Source organism: Hemibagrus wyckioides, linkage group LG13 (genome assembly GCF_019097595.1).
Source record: "Hemibagrus wyckioides isolate EC202008001 linkage group LG13, SWU_Hwy_1.0, whole genome shotgun sequence".
Lineage (NCBI taxonomy): Eukaryota > Metazoa > Chordata > Actinopteri > Siluriformes > Bagridae > Hemibagrus > Hemibagrus wyckioides.
In genome coordinates, this window is record NC_080722.1 from 15,891,940 (window position 1) to 15,915,400 (window position 23,461).

A 23,461-nucleotide genomic window follows, 5' to 3' on the forward strand; every position below is an offset into this window, starting at 1 on the left:
AAAATACCAGACCTCTACCTAAATGTCATAGCACTTTGCTATGCTCCTCAGATCTCCTAATATTTGTGCCTGTGTACTGATTTATTGTGATTGTATGCCTTATTTAGGCAATACTGATTGTTTAATTGGACACAAATACAAGTCAATCAAATAGGATGCTGTAACTATGATTGGGGTGTGTTTAATTCCTGCCTTGACAAATTACAAAGCCATCTGCTGAATATTTGATGCCATAACTTTTCTGTATGTGTAGGTCCTTGCGCTTTCTTCAGGAACAGTCCTTTTTTTACTGCAGCTCCTTCATCCTGTTTAGGGCAGAGCCTGCCTGGAACCATTCGATCTGTGTCTCGTTGAAAGTGTGGTTTAGCTCAATAGTTTCCTTGCTGCCATCTTTGTGCTTGAGTACAGCATGCAGAGGCTAGAGGTAAAACACAAAGTAAAAGAGAAGTGAATAATGCAATTTGTTTGACATAATGTAACACGTTCTGCACCATAATGACAAACCAAATATAATGGATGCTTATATGATCATTTTGTTAAATAATACTGAAATGAAACAAAGACTTATATGTTTGGACAAGAGAGAGGTTAGGGGTAGGAAAAGCTAATCACCTTTCCAGGGGCGAATTTCTGGAGGCCGACGATGGATATTTTATCATCTGGGCGGATTTTGTCATAATCAGCAGGGTTAGCAAATGTAAGGGGGAGCAGGCCTTGTTTCTTCAAGTTGGTTTCTGTTCAAAAAGACAGAAAAAAAATAAGTGGAAAAAAAAAAAAAATAAGTGGATAGTTAACCTGAAAATTATTAACATTAGTTAAGCTTCCATCAACCTATTTACATCACCTTGTTTTAGTATACTCAAGTAGAAACATCAACAATAACATACTATTAACAGCAAAAATCTATCCATCTACCCATTTATCAAAGCTGTGTACACACTCTCAAAGTGAGTCTGCATCTGAAACTGCTTAATGCACCCAAGTAGTGTGTGCTGACAAAGTATTAAGTACAGCAGTATGCATTGTAGGATGTAATCACTGATGCGTTTCCATGTGTATTACAGAATTATTATAAGAACAAACTCATGTGACTGACAGTTCATTTTCCAGAGCGCTGCTGTTTAGCCTCACATCTGCATCTTCTACAAGCCCAACAGACATGAACTACAGGAACCCACCAACATTAGCATGATGAAGCTACATACACTGAACAAAATTATAAATGCAACACTTGTTTTTGCCCCCATTTTTCATGAGCTGAACTCAAAGATCTAAGATTTTTCTAGGTACACAAAAGGCCTATTTCTCTCAAATATTGTTCACAAATCTGTCTAAATCTGTGTTAGTGAGCACTTCTCCTTTGCTGAGATAATTCATCCACCTCGCAGGTGTGGCATATCAAGATGCTGATTATACAGCATGATTATTGCACAGGTGTGCCTTAGGCTGGCCACAATAAAAGGCCACTCTAAAATGTGCAGTTTTATCACACAGCACAATGCCACAGATGTCAAGTTTTGAGGGAGCATGCAATTGGCATGATGACTGCAGGAATGTCCACCAGAGCTGTTGCCCATGAATTGAATGTTCATTTCTCTACCATAAGCCGTCTCCAAAAGCGTTTCAAAGAATTTGGCAGTACATCCAACCGGCCTCACAACCGCAGACCACGTGTAACCACACCAGCCCAGGACCTCCACATCCAGCATCTTCACCTCCAAGATCGTCTGAGACCAGCCACCTGGACAGCTGCTGCAACAATCGGTTTGCATAACCAAAGAATTTCTGCACAAACTCAATTCAATTTATTTTGTATAGCGCCTTTTACAATGAACATTGTCTCAAAGCAGCTTTACAAAAGAAGAAAACAGAGAAAGGGGAGGGGAAAATGAAAAATAATAAAAAATAAAAATAACTAATTAACTAGAAATAAGAATAAATTATTAAATTCTATAATTAGACTATTTTATCCTATTTTATTCCTAACAAACTGTCAGAAACCGTCTCAGGGAAGCTAATCTGCATGCTCGTCGTCCTCAGTGGGGTCTCGACCTGACTGCAGTTCGTCGTCGTATCCGACTTGAGAAACACTCTGGAGGTGTTCTTTTCATGAATGAATCCCGGTTTTCACTGTACAGGGCAGATGGCAGACAGTGTGTATGGCGTCGTGTGGGTGAGCGGTTTGCTGATGTCAACGTTGTGGATCGAGTGGCCCATGGTGGCGGTGGGGTTATGGTAGGGGCAGGCATATGTTATGGACAACGAACACAGGTGCATTTTATTGATGGCATTTTGAATGCACAGAGATACCGTGACGAGAACCTGAGGCCCATTGTTGTGCCATTCATCCACGACCATCACCTCATGTTGCAGCATGATAATGCACCGCCCCATGTTGCAAGGATCTGTACACAATTCCTGGAAGCTGAAAACATCCCATGGCCAGCATACTCACCGGACATGTCACCCATTGAGCGTGTTTGGGATGCTCTGGATTGGCGTATACAACAGTGTGTTCCAGTTCCTGCCAATATCCAGCAACTTCACACAGCCATTGAAGAGGAGTGGACCAACATTCCACAGGCCACAATCAACAACCTGATCAACTCTATGCAAAGGAGATGTGTTGCACTGTGTGAGACAAATGGTGGTCACACCAGATACTGACTAGTTTTCGGACCCCCCAATACAGTAAAACTGCACATTTTAGAGTGGCCTTTTATTGTGGCCAGCCTAAAGCCTAGTTCACAGGATTTTAAGCACGATTTAAGCACGATTTGCAAATTAATGAGCTGGCCGACAGATCGGGCTGTGATCGTGGGAAAATCAGCAGGTGATCAGCGCTCGGCAATCTGTGTGAACTACTCAACGACGCATCAAAGAGGCTCGCTGACACGCTGACACCTCGCAGACAAAATCCAGATATCTGGCACGGTCGGCTGACTCAACATCACGTGGTGTCAATTGTAGCTACGACCTCCAGCCAATGAGAGAGCAAGTCAACAGAGTTGAGAGTTGTTGTCAGATCGTGTGGTGTGTGACCCCCCTCTTGTGGATCATTTATGAAGCGTTGCGTAGTGTGAACACCACAAGGACAAAAAGACATGTAGTCCGAACAGCAAAGCGATCTGCCGACGGTTGAAGTCTTGTAGTGTGAACTAGCCTTAAGGCACACCTGTGCAATAATCATGCTGTCTACTCAGCATCTTGATATGCCACACCTGTGAGGTGGATGAATTATCTCGGCAAAGGAGAAGTGCTCACTAACACAGATTTAGACAGATTTGTGAACAATATTTGAGAGAAATAGGCCTTTTGTGTACCTAGAAAAGTCTTAGATCTTTGAGTTCAGCTCATGAAAAAAGGGGGGAAAAAAAAAGTGTTGCATTTATAATTTTGTTCAGTGTATATTACGTATATTTTTCACATCTGTAATCATGTATTTTATTATTTACTCTGTATCTTCTGTTCTCTAAGCATTAAAAACATTACTTTAGCACACTAGAAAAAACACAGAGCAATCTAAACAAGTTACAGAGAAATGATAGATGAAAATAGTCCAAGAATCAGAAAGCTACTCTAGGAAAGGTGTAATGAGACCATTTATAAAGACGTTGTAGAAGGATAAAGTGTAGAAATCTGCATAGAACTGTTTCATTAATCCCATTCCCTGCCTGCTCCCAAATCAATTCTAACCTGCTCCTACAGCTCTTGACATATCCCACCTATCTGCTCATGCAGGTATTGTTTTCACCTGCTCACGATATTTTTTGCTGACAAAAAACAGTCTTTACAATTTCTCAAAACATATCAAAAAATCATTTTAAAATCACCATGACCCTTAAAACAAATTCACTGCTGATGACAGACAAATGGACCCAGTGAACACTTCACATAGCACCTATGCTTTCAAATTAATCAACATGGCCTTTCTTTGTCCCATGTGTTTCATATCTAATGACCCACTCACACCCACAATAAAGGTAAAAATGTCCATTCCAGCACCCTTTTGTTATGTTCTGCTAGATTCCAGTACTGATGGACACCTCTGCGAGTCACATTGTGTGCTCAAATCTAATAAAATGTGAAGGGCAAGAATGGTCTTTCGTATCCCGGACTGTGGTATAGGCAAACAAGCTCTTTTGAAGATAAACAAGGGCATCAACTATACATTAATAGAAAAAAAGAAGGTTGAGGATAAAACAAACACCACTTACCATGAATTCTGGCAAAGCTCTTGACAATGATGGCCCTGCCCCCAAGATGTCTTGGCTCCAAAGCAGCATGTTCTCTGCTGGATCCCTCACCGTAGTTCTCATCTCCCACCACAACCCAGGAGACACCGCTTTTCTACAGGTAAGCCAATAAAGCACGATTCAACATTTACGTCTGAACAGTTAGAACATCCGTGTTCTAACATTTCTGCATCAGTCTTTTACCTTGTAATCACGTGCAACATCGGGTACAGCACCAAAATCTCCGGACAGCTGATTGCGGACCTTATTCACTGCATCATTTTCGATGTTCACAGCTCCAATGAGGAGATTGTTTGAGATGTTGTCCAAATGACCACGGAATTTAAGCCAGGGTCCAGCAGCACTGATGTGGTCAGTGGTACATTTACCTTTTACCTAGGAACAGCTCAGATTAAATTTAAGTATGCACAAAACACAGAGAGCCAAATCAGTAGGTGCCCTATTGCCAGATTACCTTTATGAGCACTTGCAAGTCCTCCAGGTCTTTGCCATTCCACTTATCAAAGGGCTCAAGCAGCTGCAGGCGGTTGCTCTGTGGGCTGACATCCACTCTGAGTCCAGAGCCATCAGCTGGGGGGTGCTGATAGGTGTCCTGACCTGGGTCAAAGTCACGTGCAGGCAACTCATCTCCTGTAGGGGGCTCCAGCTTAAATTTCTCTCCATTGGGAGCTGTGAGGTAGTCAACCTCAGGGTTGAATTTCAGTGTACCAGCAATTGCAAGTGCAGTAACGATCTGATTGGCAGAAAATCAAACAAAAATGTGTGCATTTAAAAGGAAATACAACTAGAAGAAAACAAGAGATTGTGCTCCAAAAGGAAGCATGTGCCTTAACAAGACCATAATCTGTGTACCTCTGGAGATGTGACAAATGCATGGGTGGCTGGATTGGCATCATTTCGGGCTGTGAAGTTCCTGTTAAATGAAGTAACTATGGTGTTTTTCTCTCCTTTCTTAACATCTCTCCTACACAAGATAAGAAAACAGGTAAACATCATAAACAGAATAAATAAATAAATAATGACCATTCAAGATTAAAAATTATTTATTTTATAAGCAAAGTTCAGTGTGTTACCTGTCCCACTGTCCAATACATGGTCCACAAGCATTGGCCAGGACAACTCCTCCAACATCACTCAATATCTTAGCCTGCAGGGAAATAAATACTCCATGAGTATATTTATAAAAATACAAATATGATTATATGAAATCCAAATTCCTTAACTCACTAAATTCACTGAATAAAGTCAAAACCTGGTATTTAACGTCAATTGTGAGCAAGTGATATAGAGTTTAACTAAACATTGTCCATGTTTACTCTTAAAATATGCTCCAAAATGAAGTAGAGACTCACATAACCGTCTCTCTCGATGGTAGCACGGATCTGCTCAGAGCCAGGGGTGACTGTGAACTGGGCCTTGCACTTGAGCCCTTTGTCTAGAGCTTGCTTGGCCAGAGAGGCAGCTCTACCCATATCTTCATAACTTGAGTTGGTGCAGCTTCCAATCAGACCTGAAGTTCAGTAAATGAAAGACAGACAAATGGTTTCCCTGAAAAATTTTCAACTGGTGTGCATACGAGGTAATGGAGTTGTGGTGTTACATACCAACTTTAACCTCTAAAGGCCAGTCATTCTTCTCTGCCACAGAACCAATGTCAGACACTGGGTGAGCCAAGTCAGGGGTGAAGGGACCATTGATGTGTGGCTTCAGCTGTAAAAGGTTAACCAGTATCTCAGCAAGGGCCCAAAAGCACAAGAAGAAATCTAGACTCTATAGTAACAATAATTTTATAAATATTAATATAAATAATTTCTATGAACCAAAGAAAAACCAGGAAAAAAAGGATGAAACTGTTGCGATTTGGGCAAGACACATTAGTGTAAACTTAGGGACTTCAAAAGCCAGTGCTAGAAGTTTCAAGTTTATATAATCTACAGAAACGGTTATCAATCTTTTCTGCCAATAGCTGGTGTAGCTGCAAGCTTTTATTTCAGCCAAACAGGAGAAACATTTTATTAGAGACCAAGATGAACTGATTAAACAGGTACAAGTCCTGCACGGTTGGAAACTCTGAAGCCACACCAGCCCAAGGGTGTGACCAAGTACATGTAAATCTTTCAAATTCATGAGCTGATGGGCTCCCAAGTTAATTCCCAAATAAAAAAGTATTTGCCCCATTTTGAGTCTGAATCCCAGCAGTGTCACTTGCAACATTGGCTGTGCTTTCTGGGTACAAGTGTTGGCCTTTATTCTTTCCCATTTGAATTTCAGCGATACTAGCCAATCATGGGATTCTGTGATTATTTTATGAGGTGGGTGGGAATTGGTAGGTGACCAAATAGAAAAGGCATAACGTGTTTGTATTAAATTCAGGCAAAAAAATTATAGAGAGAAAAGCAAGACTGTAGTAAGGTTTTAGCTGGAAATGCATCAAAGAACAGTACAGGAGTCAAAACAATGGCCTTACACCACAATTTTGGCACTGAATAACCATAAACTGCTAGTATTTGAAGCATACTGTATTATTAAACTGCTAAAGTCACTTTTGTGTAGGTTGTCAACCTACAGTATATTTGAGAATTAGACTAATCTATTCTGAGGAGATGATGCGATATCCTCTGGCTCCAGCCAAATTAAACCAGTTGCATAAGTCCTATTCAATCTGGAGTGCATCCAGTTTAAACACTGCACAAATAAATGTTTCAGCCAAAGGAGAAGAGCAATGTTAGAGACAACCAACACAGCTTGGTAGGCACTGTAACATGACACTCATTGCGACAGGCAACATCTGTTGGCATCACAGAAATATCTGGCTGACCAGGACTAAAATTATCATAACAACCTTGAGTTTGAGTAGTAGGTATTTTGGCTTGGCAGTTGAAGGGAGAAACTCGCAAACACTTTATCTGGATACAAGGCCCAGGAGGAAAAAAAGGTTATAAAAAAAAAAAAAACCCTTATGGTAGCATGTGTAAAAGACCCAGCTTGATTTATAACTAATCGGTTCTAATCAGATCTCAGAATTGCTCATCACATTTAGATGACATATTAATGCTACATTACTATATTAGCATAAAGAGAACAGATCACCACATTCTATCAGTTTTAAAATATGAATTTCACAGGTTTTTAGTATTCTAGTTACAGCTGAAATCAGGGTGTGTGCTCACCTCACTCAGGTTGAGTTCAATCAGTTGGTCATATTCACAGCCAGCGTCAGGGACAAGCAGATCTTTGTACTCCTCAGCAAGGCTGGCAATTTCTAAGCAAAAAAGAAAATGACTACAACCGAGGGAAAGGAAAAACAAATTAATACCCATGCGACAGATGTATTTCCGCTAACCTGCACGGCCCGTCTTCTCCAGGTATGTCCTCATACGGTGATTGTATGGGAAGACAGAGGTAGTGGCACCAATTTCAGCACCCATATTACAGATAGTAGCCATTCCTAAAGAAAATGTAAGCGCATATAAACATGCATGTAAACTGTTTTTTGTCATGTCTCGATCAATAATGCAAAGTCTTACCTGTACAAGAGATGGAATCCACCCCAGGACCATGATACTCCACAATAGCACCAGTGCCACCTTTTACTGTAAGGATGCCAGCCACTTTCAGGATAACATCCTTTGGCGAGGTCCAACCTGACAGACTGCCTGTCAATTTCACACCGATGACCTGCACAAGAATTCACATGTTTTGCCAAATGATAAGCTTGTCAAGTACTCAGCGCCACACCGGTGACAAATAGCTGATTGCGTGTATATGTAAACTTACTTTGGGACACTTAAGCTCCCAGGGAATTCCTGCCATGACATCAACAGCATCAGCTCCACCCACACCAATGCAGATACTGCCCAATCCACCGCCATTAGGTGTGTGTGAATCAGTACCAATCAGCATTACTCCAGGATAGGCATAATTTTCCAAAATAATCTAAATGAAAAATGATAGAATACATTTGATGAATTGCTAGAAAAAGTTCCTCAAAAAAGAGCAAAAAGTTCAACAGGCATTTTACACAGTACCTGATGAATGATTCCAGAGCCAGGTTTCCAGAAACCAACACCATATTTAGCCCCTGAACTGGCAAGGAAATTGTACACTTCCTGATTCACTTCCTGGGTCACAGCAAGACATCATAAAGTGCAGTTTAATCACTCATACACTCAAGATGTACAAAAAGTACGTACAGCCACAATTTTTCTTCAAACTATAGGAAAAGTCAAAAAGAAAATTAGTACTTACAGGCAAGGATAAATTGACCGCATCAGTTTTAAACTCTACATTTAGTGTGCATCCTTTGACTCAGACATAACGCTCTTGTACAACAGCAATGGCAAACATTTAGACAGCCTTATTACAGACATACCTTCGCTCGTTCCAAGTCCTGGGCTCCTCCTAGCTGAGCCTCAATAAGGTGATCACAATGGATGGTAGATGGTACGGCCACTTTGGGCAACCCACTGCTGATGAACTGCAGCATGGCCATCTGTGCCGTTGCATCTTGCATTGCCACTCTGTCCGGACGCAGGCGCAGGTACGTACGTCCCCGAACAATTTCCTGACCTGCGGGGTCATCCAGATGGCCATAGACGATTTTCTCTGAAAGAGTAAGTGGCCTGTTCAGCCTACGGAAAAAAAGAAAAGAAAAAGCATTTCCAATACCGGGTTGATGTGGACAAACAGGGAAAAAAAAACTGTGCGATTGAAAGAAATCAATAGCAAGCGCAATAATAAAACAGACTAGAGTAGATAAGAGAGGAAAAACAAACAAACATCAGCGTGAAATGCAAACGTGACTGGAGCAGGCTGACCTTTTGCGCACAATATTGACATTGGATTGGAGTTTCTCATAGTTGATGTAGGAGTTGGGCTCAAAACGACTCATAGACACCTTGGCTTTGGCACTGAGGGCCGCGGACACATGAAGACGGCGAACTCCATGGCCCAGGATCAGCTGGAGGAGAGAGGAGGACACAATACTGGTAAAATATGAACTTGTTATAGAGGAGTGAGTAGGGAAATGCAATCTAGTAAGGTTGAAGTTAAACTCTGCTGAAACTAATGAGTGCTATGGAAAGTGTCTGATGACTAACCTAACTTTTGTCTTGTCTAAAAACAAATATGTAAAATGGATTGAAATGAATGGATTATGTGGTTATTACTATACAAACTGTCGTTAAGGAAAACACAACAAACGCAATTCAGTGCATGGTGGCTAAGTGAAGAAAGAAGAGACCTGCATTTTAGACATAAATAGAGACACGACTTAAACTGCCTATTCATTACTCTGGGGAAAAGTTATAATTTTGTTCAGTAAGTGCATTCCCCTTTCAGTTGTTCTGCTGGATAAATGGCGCTGTGTGCTGCGGTTTCGCCGCTTCAGACCTCACACACTATTTTAACCTTGCGTTAACCTTGCAACTAAAACACCGAGCCGTTCCTCTTCATACATGCAAAATACAAAACCCACAAAGCTATAACGAGTATCACACAATGATGGTTTCTTAATATTTCATAGAAATACACATGAATATCGACTCTTTGGGTAAGAAGAGCTCGTTGCCTTCTGCTAACATCCTTGGAGTGTTTGACCTGAGCAGCGTTAGCCCCGTCTGCGCTCTTCTACCTCACCGCGGCGCCACAAAAACCTTCTTCAACACTTAATACGCACACTTCACTGCAATTAATATTAAATAATGTATGCTAAACACACGAACGATAGCCTTTTAATAGCCGTTTTTTCATCTACCTGAAGCCGGGAGACGGTCAAGCAGTACGATGCCATTTTGTGCACTGACAAAGATGTGACGCTTGAAAATGACGTCGGCAGTTTTAAGCCTCGTGAGCATCCTTTTCCGCCTACAGTACTGCTCTGTATTACTGTGTAGTACACTAGTGTGGGTAGTATGGGGCTCAGGACGCAGGCTCTCTTTTATAATATAAGAAATATAATGCTCAGTTTGTCCCTGTTTGTGGTACAATCGTTTAGAAAAGGGAAACAATTATGTTTTGTGCAATGGTCGTATGTGTAAATGTGCACAGAATGTGGGGGTTTTTTTTGGATCGCGAACATCTTTTCATGTTTTTACATTATAGTGAGCACTTTATTAGGCAAACTTTACTAATAATGGGTAGGGTTTCTCTTTGCTCACGAAACAGCCTCATTTGTTCGTGGTATGTACTCCACAAGATGTTTGGAAAACATCCCTTTGAGATTCTGCTCAATGTGGATGTGATTGCATCACGTAATTGCTGCAGATTTTTCAGTAGCACTTTCGTGTTGTAAATCTCCTGTTCTTCCACATCCAAAAGATGTTCTACTGGATTCAGAATTGACTAAATAACACTGAACTCCTCGTCATGGTAATGAATCTATACTATATTGCCAAAAGCTTTTGGACACCCCTCCAAATCAGTGAATTCAGGTGTTGTTTTTCAGGGGTTGGGCTTGGCCCCTTAATTCCAGTGAAAGGAACTCGTAATGCTTCAGCATACCAAGATCAGTTTGGGGATGACCCCTTCCTGTTCCAACATGACTGCACACCAGTGCACAAAGCAAGGTCCATAAAGACATGGATGAGAGAGTTTAGTGTGGAGGAACTTGACTGGCCTGCACAGAGTCCTGACCTCAACCCAACAGAACACCTTTGGGATGAATTAGAGCGGAGACTGTGAGCCAGGCCTTCTCGTCCAACATCAGTGCCTGACCTCACAAATGCACTTCTAGAGGAATGGTCAAAAATTCCCATAAACACACACCTAAACCTTGTGGAAAGCCTTCCCAGAAGAGTTGGAGTTGTTATAGCTGAAAGAGCAGGCCAACTCCATATTACATTCATGTGCATGTAAAGGCAAACATTTTGGCCTGGCTTGCAGTGTCCCAAAACTTTTGGCAATATAGTGTAGTTTGAGATGACTATTATTTTGTGACATTATCATGGAAGTAGCCGATAGAAGGTGGTAAATTGTGGTCCTGAGGACATGCGCATGTTCAGTTACAGTGCTCACAGATTTATTTAACAGCCCAAAGTGTGCCAAAAAACATTTCTCACATTATACCACTTCCACCAACATGGACTATTAACACAAGGCAGGGTGAGTCTATGGATTCATGCTGATTCAGCAGAAATCAAGATTCGTTAAACGAGGCTACATTTTGCTGAGCCTGTGCCCATTACAACCTGAGCTTTCTGTTGTTGGCTGACAGAAGTGAAACCCTGTGTTGTGTTCTGACATGCTGTGCATTCTGAGTTATTTTACTGCTCACTGCAAGTGTACAGATATGTACAGTACAAATATAAATTACCACAGCTTTCCTGTCACCTCAAACCAGTCTGGCCATTCTCTGCTGAGAATCCTCTCTCATCAAGTTATTCCTGTTCATAATCACAGGATGTTTTTTTCTTTATTCTTGTGGGGTGTTCCCGGTTTGCAAGGGTCAGTAACTATCAAAAGTAATCCAAGGAAGGAACAGTAGTGAACTGGCGACATGGTCATGTGCGGCCAAGGCTCATTGCTGCAGGTGGGGAGTAAACGCTGGCCCGTGTGATCCGATCCAACAGACGAGATACTGTTACTCAAATTGCTGAAGAAGTTAATTCTGGTTCTGCATCTGTGGGATGTGCTGGACAAACAAGTCTGATCCATGGAGGCCCCACCTCACAACTTACAGGACTTAAAGGATCTGCTATGGTGCCAGATACCACAGTACACCTTTAGGGATCTAGGGGAGTCCATGCCTCGACGGGTCAGGGCTGTTTTGGCAGCAAAAGGGGGACTAACACAATATTAGACAGGTGGTCATAATGTTATGTCTGGTCGTTGTACGCAACTTATATGGACTGTGCTGAGTGTATACCAGATGGTGGCAGTGTGTGCGCGTGCTTCGTTGTGGTGAAGAAGAGTGGGTTGAAAGGTCAGCAGTGACGTTACGACGACAGAGTATCGTGGAGCCGAATGTAACTCGGCTAATGAGCTAGCAGACAACATGGCTAAACATCATCCGGATTTGATTTTCTGCAGAAAACAAGCAGGCGTCGGTAAGAACTGCTGTTGAATTTCATTACAGATATCAGGGAGCAGACACACAACTGTGGTATAAAATCGATCTGCATGAACCCAGGGCTATATGACTGCAATTATTTTGTGAAGTAGTTAGCTAGATTAGCAAGTTTAGCTAAGCCCGTTGTTGTACGTTAGCATTTCTGCCTTCTAACTGGAGATAAAGCTGTGAATACACACACAAATAATGGACATCTTTTCGTAAGAGCATCTATTATTGAAATGTTTCCCAAAATACTTATGCTGTAGCTTAATAATAAAAATATTTTAGCACGAAAATATGATTTATTTACTCTGATTGCTATAAGTAAGCCCCCCACCCCCCCAGCATTAGTTACTGGACTTATTTATTCTTTCAGACCCATGTCTAAATTATACTTACATTAAAAATGACACTATGCCTGAAACAGGGACAATAAATAAATATTCCAATATTCTAAATGTTTGTTAAATATTCAGGTTTTAAAATGTGTAATACTGAAGACTTAAAAAACAAAACATATAATTTTCAGTGTACAAAAGTTGGCACAAGGTGCAAATGTATAGTTCTTCAATCCAATACTTGGTCAAGAATTTTTGTTGCCCCTGGCAGAGTCCTTCACCTTTTCATGTCTCCTTGGGTACCTTGGAATTATCCCCCTGAACACACAAACTAATTAAAGGAGTCAGTTAAATCAGTTTTTAATATGGAAATATGAATATAACCTTACTCACACCCTTACGTGAGTTTTTACAGAAAACAGCAGCAATCAGGTTGAAATATGACCATAAACCTGGACTTTGAGCTGAGATAGTTTGTTCCAGGCTCATCATCCTTAGATGGTGAGGTTCATTGTACAATTCATTCATTCATTGTAGGTTTTTTTTTTTTTTTTTAGCTCACAATACACTGGCACATCCTTGTATTTTCATAAAAAAAGAAGAGAAAAGATGCAGCATTTGAAGCATGAATATAAGAGAATAAGGTGATTTTAAAGCTTAATAATGAAGATGTTGTGGACTTGTATTAATGACCTTCTTTCTGCTTTTCTTTTGCAGCTATCGGGAGGCTTTGTGAAAAATGTAAGTTTTAAATGAAAACAGCAGATTACAGTCGATGAGTTACTAATTGGTGAAAAATGTAGATCTAACCTGAGAGGCTCAGCAACGTTAGTTAAAAAATCTGCTATACAGACATTTCTCTTAGAAATGTACCTTTTAATGTTTACCTTGAGTCATCAGCTTTAACTTTTTAAAAATCTTGAGTCTGTTTTGTTTATTATTTATGTACACTATATTGCCAAAAGTTTTGGGACATCTGCCTTTACATACACATGAATAATATGGAGTTGGCGCCCCCCTTTGCAACTATAACAGCTTGAACTCATCTGGGAAGGCTTTCCACAAATATTAGGAGTGTGTTTATGGGGATTCTTTGACCATTCCTCTCTAGAAGCGCATTTGTTAGGTCAGGCACTGATGTTGGTGGGGAGGCCTGGCTCAGAGTCTCTGTGAGGTAAAGTTCCTCCACATTAAACTCGCTCATCCATGTCTTTATGGACCTTGCTTTGTGCACTGGTGTGCAGTCAGGTTGGAACTGGAAGGGGTCATTCCCAAACTGTTCCCACAAAGTTGGGAGCATGAAATTGTCTAAAATGTCTTTAGCTTTATGCTGAAGCATTAAGAGTTCCTTTAACAGGAACCCAACCCCCGAATTTTAATGATTTGGAGGGGTGTCCAAAAACTTTTGCCAATTTAGTGTATGTGAAAATATTTTGAACACTGATTGATTAATTTTAAAGCCTTTTATATTCTGTAAACTTCATAATGTTTTGTCAAACTTGTCTTCAGGTGACGGGAAGTGCGTTATCTGTGACTCTTACGTGCGGCCTTGCACACTTGTACGCATATGTGATGAATGTAACTACGGCTCGTATCAAGGGCGCTGTGTGATCTGTGGAGGTCCAGGGGTATCAGATGCCTACTACTGCAAGGAATGCACCATTCAGGAGAAAGATGTAAGTACATCTCTTTCAGATTTATTTGTTTTTGGTTACTCTGGGAACTTACTCTTTATTAACTAAACACTGTGGATAAGGGAAATGTAATGCAACAATTCAAACTACAACCTGGCTTTAGTAACTAAAGTCTTCTTTTTCGTACAGCGAGACGGTTGTCCGAAGATCGTGAACCTCGGCAGTTCTAAGACTGACCTCTTTTATGAAAGAAAAAAATATGGCTTCAAAAAGAGGTGAAGACGTGGGACTTTGGAAGATCACCTTTTACATGTTTTCAGCAGCTATCTTTTGTACAAGTATTCTTTTTTTCCAATGTAATAAATAAAACTGATCTACAGTACGTTGGTGCAGTTCATGTCATTTCTAGCAGTTGAATAAAACAGCACGCAGAATCATACACTGACAAGACACATTCTCTTTAATAACATACAGAAGCATGGAACATTCAGCATGAAAGTTACAAAAAAGCATTATTCTACAAACCAGGTTTGTTACAGCACAATATAATGCTTTCCCTGTTCACAAACACATGATTCCACTCATCAGCTGAACCTGATGAATCAGAGAACTGGACTCTGACTCTCCAGATCTGGAGTTGGAATGATGTTTGATTGTTAATATACATGAAATAGAAGGACAGTGACCCTAGTCAAGTTAAGATTTTTTTTAATATAGAAACACGTATAAATTACCTTTCAACATGAAATAAAGAGTTGATTAGACATGCAGTACAAATGTGGCATGTATCTTCTTTCTCTTCAAATTTAGAATCTGGAAATCTAATATTTTCATACACATACTGAACCATGTTTCTGAGCTTATTAACCTGGAGCTGGTCAGTACAACAGCCCTTTCTTGTGACCAATTAATTTCAGTTAAACGTCACATGTTAAGGGCTAAATTATTTAGTTGCTTAAAATGCATTTATGTAATGCCTACTGGACAGTTTCATTCTGGGAAAAAAAGAAACAAACATAATTTCTTTTAGTAAGCACAAGTATATTAGCCAAACTTCTAACAAGTTGTCAAAACGTCACTGAGGTACAATGCCATTAACTGTATTTTATCTAAAATATCTACAAATGAGAATCTCATAGAGTCTAAAAATAATTCCAAAGCAGTTCAAGTTAATGCACAGGTATTATGAGATGCAAAGTAGTCCCTGATCAACTCTGTAATCTAAAACAGTATACACATTTTACTACCTTGAAAAATAAAGCCCTGCAGTCAATCATGAATAATAGCTATGAGAAATAACTAGATAAATAGTCCATTTACCTTTCACCCCAGCTGAAACAGCACAATTAAATGCACACCTGTTATTTATATTTATCTTACTATAAAACTTTAACGATCAAATTTTTCAATTAAAAATACACCAGCCAATTAATTTTTTAATGCATGTTAGTGGTCACATGACTTTTTTTTTTTTTTTTTTTTTTTTTTTTTTACTTTGATAGATAGAGAAGTTGAAATAACTATTCAGTCACAAGATGTTGGATTTTATTTACAGTGTTTCTCCTCCCCCTATTCCAAATCAGGACCACCAATTCAATCTGAATATTCTGTTCTTCATGCTTCCAGGAAGAACGTCAAAGCACAGGAAAGTAACAGATCTTTAATAAGTGTTAGTAAACTGTTCAAGCTTCTGTAACTTTGCTGCTTAACACTTTATTTAAAGTGTAGACACTTTAACACATTCATAAACATTTCATGGATCTTTTAAAAAAAGCAATGCTGGAGTATTTATGAAAGGCTTATGTCAAAATCTTGAGGTTTTATGGGACATTTCCTAAGAGCAAAGGGAGAAGAACGAAGCATCAATTATCATTAATGTCAAATGGAGATTATTTCTATAATTATTTAATCCAACTTTTTAATTTAAGAATGTATAAATAGTGCTTTAACGTTATAAATACAAATATATCACTTTGGAGTGTACTAAAATGGTTCATTTGGTTGGAACATTGGCTTCATAAACATTTATTTTAATGGTGCTTTATTGTAGCTTTTAATGCAAAAGGTACTACTTCGGTTGAATTTCTTTATGCGCAAGAGGAAAATAAAAAGGTGTACTTTATAAAACATGTTTAAAAAATATAACTACAATATGTACACCATATTAATATCTCTTTAATGTAAAGTCTAACCAATACACTTCACCAAACCTTTTTGTCATATCAGACTTTGACCTAAGCCTTGCATACATACTCCAGTATTGCTTTAAAAAATATTCAAGCAATGTTTATTAATATGTTATGAAAGCCCATTGTAGGTACCATTAATATAAACTATCATTTTCAAAAATAATATTTTATTATATAAACATAACAGTTAGGTGGGGTTGATGTAATTGTAGTTAGGTTTGCTTTCACTGACCATGTGATAATCTGATTTCTGCTGTTAAAGCTTTTTTAATCTCTTTAATTCATTATTTTGTCCCTCATGCATTAAAACAGTCCATTACCCTGGAGCCAGGTTTCAGTACAAAAAGAAAATACAACTCTTTTTCCAAGAGTGTCCAAGGTTTGGACAAGCATCAAAAAAAGTAATATAGGAATAAAGTAAACTTTAAAAAAAAAGGCAAAATGTGACTGTAGTAAAGGACTGACTCTCTTGAAAACACGAATCGTCCAGCTGTTATCTCTTACAGCGCTCCGTATTTTGCTTCATAGCAAGCCACGATTTTCTTACAGCGTCCCAAATCCTTGCGCAGTTCAGCCACCTCCTGCCTCAGAGCCAGATTCTCCCGCTCCAAGAAGGCTGCACGGACTGTGATCTGATTCTCCTTCAGCCGTCTGGCATCTCGGGAACGTTTTGCAGCAAAGTTGTTCTTCTTCCTTCTCTGCCAGTATTTCTCATCCTGGAATGATTTGCAGAAAGGTTGAGTACAATCCACTGACAACGTAAACACCCTGCATTAAGCATGACTTGCTGTAGAAGTGCTTTTGCTGTAGAAGTGCTATTGCTGGCTGTTATAATAAAATAAAAAAATACTTTCCTTAAAAAAATTGACTGAAAGTAAAGTGTGCATTGGGATAACAATAAAGTCAGGGTTACAGTGGAATAAATGACTGATGAATGGAACAGAACTGTTTGTTAAAATATCGTGAGCAGGGGACAAACAAAATAACTGCAGACATGGGGGGACTGGTCAAGCTTATGCAGGAGTAGGCAGAACTGTTCAAGTGTATGTTAATGAATGGGCTGCAGTGTTATAAAGCAGTATTTAAAAAACAGTCGTGAACACAGTTCTAGCTGAAATGATTGACCTACCTTCTGCTCTTCAGGCACAAATATTTTCTTGGCTTTCTTGATCATGGGCTGTGGTTTAAGATCCTCTTCATTAAAGCGATGCTTGCGAGGGTCAAAGAGCTCTCCTCCGGGAACACTGGAAAGCACAAGGTCTGCAGGATCTGGCTCGAAGTTCACTGATATCTCAATTTCTTCTGGGTTAATGGGGTCTGGTGTCAGACGTTCACTATCTTTGTTTAGGCCTGAAATATGTGGTCATATGAGTATGTACTGAGCTGGTGTACCGACAACACACATCACTGCTAATTCTAATATTTTGTAAATTATGGTTGTTATTTTATTTTCAGTATTATGTGAAACCATGTAGACTTCTTGCATCTATTGGGTCCTTAAGAGTGAGGTTTACTGAATTCATGTGTAACAGAATTCTAATAAACTATTTTTATAATTGTTACTCAATTTTTTGTGTTGTTTTCTAAATATATTTAAAAAATATCTGCATACTCTTATCAGGTTGTATGACTACACAACACTGCAGAGATGAACATTTACTTCATTTACACTTTATATACACCAGATTCCACTAATGATCCTAATGACCCAAAATTCTTCAAGAAATACATGTGGTGAATTTAGAAGACACAATTTGACATTCCCATTCTGTACTGACCTGTTTCCGTCTGTGCTGAGTCTGAGACAACAGTTATTTCTTCATCGCACTGCTCCAGCTCCATGGTTGGCAGAAGAGAGATGGGTGCTGCTGGGCTTGGTTCTGTCTTTGGGATTATGGTGGAGGCTTTCTCTACTAGCTGCTTGGAGCTCTCTTTAGCTATGCTCTTCTGCTCGACTTGCTCAGAAGCAGAAATACCATTCTCCATCAGAAACTCTTCCAGATCCATGTACTCAAGATGAAAGGTTTTGCCATCATATGGAATTGTCTTGTCCCAAATAGCAGGGGTCAAGGCAGCTGATGGCCCAAGTCCACTGACTCCACCTCCGGAGTCCACGTCATCTCCTGAAATCTTCTCTTTCTCATTTTCTACAACATCAAAACACAAACACTAACATGTTTATTGTTTATTTTTACCAAACTTTAATAAGCTGTGAATGTAATCATGGCTGTTTCAAGCATATATTCTGTTCTCCTTAATAAGTGTGACTATACTGTAAGTACTAAATTAATTCTAGAAACATATACAGACATATACACTGATCAGGCATAACATTATAACCACCTGCCTAATATTATGTTGTCCCTTTTGCTGCCAAAACAGTCCTGACCCTTCATGCACTGTGCATTCTGTCACCTTTCTATCAGAACCAGCATTAACTTCTTCAGCAATCTGAGCAACAGTAGCTTGTCTGTTGGATCGGATCACACGGGCCAGCCTTCACTCCCCACGTGCATCAATTAGCCTTGGCCTCCCATGACCCTGTGACCGGTTCACCACTGTTCCTTCTTTGGACCACTTTGGATAAATACTGACCACTGCAGAGCGGGAACACCACACAAGAGCTGCAGTTTTGGAGATGCTCTGATCCAGTCGTCTAACCATCACAATTTGGCCCTCATCAAACTCGCTCAAATCCTTACACTTGTCCATTTTTCCTGCTACTAACACATCAACTTTGAGGACAAAATGTTCACATGCTGCCTAATATATCCCACCCACTAACAGGTTCCATGATGAGGAGACAATCAGTGTTATTCACTTCACCTCTCAGTGCTCATAATGTTATGTCTGATCGGTGTACACAGGTCCAGCTGGTATGGGTTCAGCATGGGAACCATTTTCATGGAAAGAGAAAGCTGGAGCTGAAATCTTTTAAAACACTCCCTGCTCATAAACCACAACCTACTGCAAAGCCCATGCAATATGTGTCTCACTCGTTTTATTGTCACTAACTGACCTTCAGCAAAACATCATGTCAAATAACACAATATCCCTGTGCCCTGGTAGTGGCATGGGTATTGTCAGTTCATTTAAGGCACTGCCTGACCCCGCATTTAGAATACCTATCTGATTGGATGATAAAACATTATTCTGTACCACTTTTTATATTCCTTTATTTTATTTTCTGTTTTAAACAATTTATTTCTGAAGACATTAAATATCCTTGAGTATTGATTTGCTGGAATCTAAGCCTAAACATGTATATTATAATACCACAATACAAGGCCATGAATCCTATACATTATTGCTAGTGTTATTGCAGTATTGCATTAGTATTGCTTTGTGTTGTATGTTGTTATAACATTGTCATAATATGTTGTGTATGCGTTATAACATGAAGACTAGATTTTGGTACCAGGTTTAGTAGGACTACTTTCCCTTTAACTTGCTTTATTTATCTTCAATGGCGTTTGGTGTTTTTCCCCCCTATGGCCTGCATACCACTGAAACGCACACCGTGAAAAACTCGGTAAACAAGTCGGTAAGAGATCCGTGACCTACGTACCATCTGAACATTCCAACAAATTCGGCGGAGGAATTTCCAGTATTTTCTTCAGCGCCACTGGAAACGCAGCCGGAGGACCACTGCCTTCCTCCGAGCGTACCGTTACCGTTTCCGCTGACATTTTGCTTGTCCGTCCTTCGATGTTACAACATGTAAGAGTTAAAGAGCTCTTTATGACTAATTTCAGCGAAAATACTCGTAGACACTACCGCACCCTGAAAACAGGACTGCTGCCTTTCACCGAGCCTCCATATTTTGCACGCAACGAGCTTCCTTCATATTCACATTAAGCCCCGCCCACAATAATAAACACAGCTGTGTACGCAGACAGACAGACCAATCAGGATTCACCAAATATGAATAATGTCCCGCAGGGGCGGACACACTGACCGATATGGGCGCGCGCAACCACGCACACACACACACACACACACACAGACCTGTTGCTATAAAGTGCCCATGTCCGAATTCACAGAAAATCTCCATTCTACCTTCTCAAAACCTATACGCATATAAACACAAGAAAGTGAAAGTTACAGTACTTCGGTAATAAAATGTTAATAAATAAAAAGTTATTTTATTGTAGAATACTTGTGGGGGAAACGTGTTTTACTGGAAACCTGGGAAATCACTGCAGTTTCATCACACGTGCAAAACCTACAGACACCAAACCTGAAGCCTTATTCTTTGCTCCAGGACGGACACACACACACACACACACACACACACGAGATCACATGGCCCTGCACGTGCCGTTGTCTGTTTGGAAACACACGGTTGGACCAATGACATTGCTGGTAACTAGGAGGCGGTGCCCCTTTTAACGTCCAAACTCTCGCGAGATGTTGCTCAAAATATCTGTTACCAAAGAAGCGATTTGCGTCAATCACACGTGGTTATTACCCTTAAACCAATAACACAGGCGAAGCTAAAAACGTGCCATACACACATGGTTGTAAAGTACATTGTAATAACAGGTTTGGCAGGTTACCAGCGGGCCTTCTTTTAGTTATTTGCATGCCCTGGGTGTTAAAAACATGAAAGCATGAAAGGCATGAAAGGGGGTGGGGGAGGGCACATGGTCCCAATAGTAACTACAGAATATCCAAAGAGTGGAGTTTCCTAGTTAGAAACTGCTCCCTCAAAATGAACATAGAAAGATTAAGATTTCTCGTTTCACTGTCACCTGAACAAGTCCAATGATGGATGTTAAGTAAAATGTTTGCTAAAATATGGACATATAAACAGATCAGGCATAACATTATGACTGCCTGCCTAACTTTGTGTTGGTCCCCCTTTTGCTGCCAAAACAGCCCTGACCTGTCATGCACTGTGTATTCTGACACCTTTCTATCAGAACCAGCATTAACTTCTTCAGCAATTTGAGCAACCGTAGCTCGTCCGTTGGATCGGATCACACGGGCCAGTCTTCTCTCCCCACGTGCATCAATGAGCCTTATCCACCCATGACCCTGTCACCGGTTCACCACTGTTCCTTCCTTGGATCTCTTTTATTAGATACTGACCACTGCAGACTGGGAACACCACACAAGAGCTGCAGTTTTGGAGATGCTCTGATCCAGTCGTCTAGCCATCCCAATTTGGCCCTTGTCAAACTCACTCAAATCCTTACGCTTGTCCATTTTTCCTGCTTCTAACACATATCAACTTTGAGGACAAAATGTTCACTTGCTGCCTAATATATCCCACCCACTAACAGGTGCCATGATGAGCAGATCATCAGTCTTATTCACTTCACCTGTCAGTGCTCAAAATGTTATGCCTGATTGGTGTGTTATATTGTACCAAATGGAATCGTGTTATAAATATATGCCAAGCATTACATCAAGGATAAATGTCAAGTCCACTAGGCTGTAATTGCTAAACAAGGCTGATGTGGCAGTGTGAAACAACTTTGCTCTTCAGATGCCTAATCAGATAAACAGCCATAACTGAGTTTAATTTGACATCTCAGAAACCGATTTTCAGTTTTGATAATTTTCATAATGTAAGGATATCTTTGCATGCAAAAAAAATTGGTATATTTATAAAAAGTGTAAAGATATGCATCTCCTAGTGTATTCTGGGTTCCAGTCTATGTTGTGCCAGAAGTCTCTTGGCTAAATGAAAACTCCTAATCTAATCTAATCAGGGCATTACCTTGTCTTCTGGGTCAGTGGTGCCCAAGTTCAGTGAGAGACTCAGTACCTGCTCTAACACATCTATTAATTAATGAGTTTAAGTCAGTGTGTAAAGGCAGTAATGTCTCCAGATTGTGCTGATCTCTGTAGGACAGGAATGCTGATACTCTAGTTAAGGGTTTATTTCTAATATTATGCATTACTATGATCCATGTAAACAATTTACTGTGCATTCACAAGTCCCAGCCGTGATTCTTACAAATCATAGGTAAAAAGTCAGGTAGACCTTCATAAAAACACCATACCGTTTACATTTACTGGAAACCCGATCAATGTCTGTATAAGTCGCCACATTGAAATTTTGTTAGTAAATCAGTCAGCAAATGATTACAACAAAGTGTGCAGATCGTATGTAATTTAGAGTAACATGCACGTACCGTCGTAGTTAATGCTGGGGAAGGAGAAAGGGTGCTCGAGCAGGGCTTTGAATATGTCCGGGATATCTGAAGACATTTCAGAACTCATGTTATAACTAACAAGTTCAATTTTAACTGACAAGATCACAGACTTTTCAGAAAATGAAACTTTTTTCACAGCTTTCTGAAGCAGTGCTAAGTTATCTAACTCGACTAAGTCGCCTTTATTCTCAACAGAGCGCGAGCACAGATAATAAACACCACCTCCGGTCTCTCCGAGCTAATTACTCAGGGAGCTTCGAGGTGTGTGATTGGTTGTTGGAATGTTCATAGTCCCCTCGGCAGCCAATAGGAATGAAGGTAGGTTATCTAAGCAAGCCGAAAGCACGTGTATTTATCTCTGTTATGAAAAAGACCAACGTTCATGGACCATCATTGACGCTATCAGGGCTATTGTATGATTAAAAAAATACTTTAAACATTACATTTGCAAAATGTTATCTTTGACCACTAGAAATGTTGAATAATACAAAACATAGAAAAGTATTCGATGGTGTGGTATTACTAAAATTAGAATAAAAAAAAAATACAAAGAAAGATCAGTCTTGATGTCACTATATGATTTGATGTGTTCTGAATGTAAATATCAGGAAAGCATGGTGTCTTCATATCAAAACAAATCCATTCCCAGTAGAAAAGGTCCTTCTAGGGGTTTTTTAAAAAAAAAAAAAAAAAAATCTGGAGTTCCAGCAAGGACTAGACAACATCCAGATTAGTTTCACTGGCAACTTGTGAAACCAACCTGGAAGATTCTGTATAGTTATAAACTACAGCAATAATAATAAAACAATGAGCCTGAGGAGGAGAAT

The 23,461-nt window shown here is 39.8% G+C and overlaps 3 protein-coding genes across 4 annotated transcripts; 1 reads left to right on the top strand and 2 right to left on the bottom strand.

Annotated features, from left to right (window-relative positions):
• Window positions 1-151: 151 nt before the first annotated feature.
• On the bottom strand, window positions 152-10,143 carry aco2 (aconitase 2, mitochondrial). The gene is made up of 17 exons (XM_058406540.1): window positions 10,012-10,143; window positions 9,074-9,216; window positions 8,629-8,887; window positions 8,285-8,377; window positions 8,034-8,192; window positions 7,784-7,934; window positions 7,600-7,704; window positions 7,427-7,518; window positions 5,861-5,966; window positions 5,609-5,766; window positions 5,330-5,403; window positions 5,109-5,220; window positions 4,711-4,989; window positions 4,440-4,631; window positions 4,218-4,350; window positions 613-734; window positions 152-418 (listed from the first exon to the last, which is right to left on the bottom strand). The coding sequence occupies exons 1-17, from the start codon at window positions 10,045-10,047 to the stop codon at window positions 287-289; spliced, it is 2,346 nt and encodes a 781-aa protein (XP_058262523.1). The 5' UTR covers window positions 10,048-10,143; the 3' UTR covers window positions 152-286.
• Window positions 10,144-12,155: 2,012 nt separating this feature from the next.
• On the top strand, window positions 12,156-14,660 carry phf5a (PHD finger protein 5A). Its single transcript, XM_058406392.1, has 4 exons — window positions 12,156-12,301; window positions 13,362-13,385; window positions 14,154-14,320; window positions 14,468-14,660. The coding sequence occupies exons 1-4, from the start codon at window positions 12,250-12,252 to the stop codon at window positions 14,555-14,557; spliced, it is 333 nt and encodes a 110-aa protein (XP_058262375.1). The 5' UTR covers window positions 12,156-12,249; the 3' UTR covers window positions 14,558-14,660.
• A 55-nt stretch (window positions 14,661-14,715) lies between these two features.
• On the bottom strand, window positions 14,716-22,864 carry tefa (TEF transcription factor, PAR bZIP family member a). 2 transcript variants are annotated; one of them, XM_058406391.1, is made up of 4 exons: window positions 22,614-22,864; window positions 18,246-18,614; window positions 17,597-17,817; window positions 14,716-17,183 (listed from the first exon to the last, which is right to left on the bottom strand). In XM_058406391.1, exons 1-4 carry the CDS (start codon window positions 22,699-22,701, stop codon window positions 16,968-16,970), a joined length of 894 nt encoding a protein of 297 aa, XP_058262374.1. In that variant the 5' UTR covers window positions 22,702-22,864; the 3' UTR covers window positions 14,716-16,967. The 2 variants fall into 2 exon arrangements, with proteins under 2 accessions (XP_058262374.1, XP_058262373.1); XM_058406390.1 differs by lacking the exon at window positions 22,614-22,864 and adding an exon at window positions 20,036-20,321.
• Between the last annotated feature and the right edge of the window lie 597 nt (window positions 22,865-23,461).

Bases quoted from the DNA above. Each gene is read 5' to 3' on its own strand.
- aco2 (XM_058406540.1), bottom strand. From the start codon at position 10,047: ATGGCATCGTACTGCTTGACCGTCTCCCGGCTTCAG. The intron at 7,519-7,599 runs GTTAGCGGAAAT...TTTTTTGCTTAG, and splicing joins GGAGAAGACGGGCCGTGCAG to AAATTGCCAGCCTTGCTGAG. The intron at 5,967-7,426 runs GTGAGCACACAC...AACCTTTTACAG, and splicing joins TTGAACTCAACCTGAGTGAG to CTGAAGCCACACATCAATGG.
- phf5a (XM_058406392.1), top strand. From the start codon at position 12,250: ATGGCTAAACATCATCCGGATTTGATTTTCTGCAGAAAACAAGCAGGC. The intron at 12,302-13,361 runs GTAAGAACTGCT...TTTCTTTTGCAG, and splicing joins CAGAAAACAAGCAGGCGTCG to CTATCGGGAGGCTTTGTGAA. The intron at 13,386-14,153 runs GTAAGTTTTAAA...ACTTGTCTTCAG, and splicing joins CGGGAGGCTTTGTGAAAAAT to GTGACGGGAAGTGCGTTATC.
- tefa (XM_058406390.1), bottom strand. From the start codon at position 20,156: ATGTCAGCGGAAACGGTAACGGTACGCTCGGAGGAAGGCAGTGGTCCT. The intron at 18,615-20,035 runs GTACGTAGGTCA...TTGATGTTGTAG, and splicing joins TTTGTTGGAATGTTCAGATG to AAAATGAGAAAGAGAAGATT. The intron at 17,184-17,596 runs GTAGGTCAATCA...AAATCATTCCAG, and splicing joins TTGTGCCTGAAGAGCAGAAG to GATGAGAAATACTGGCAGAG.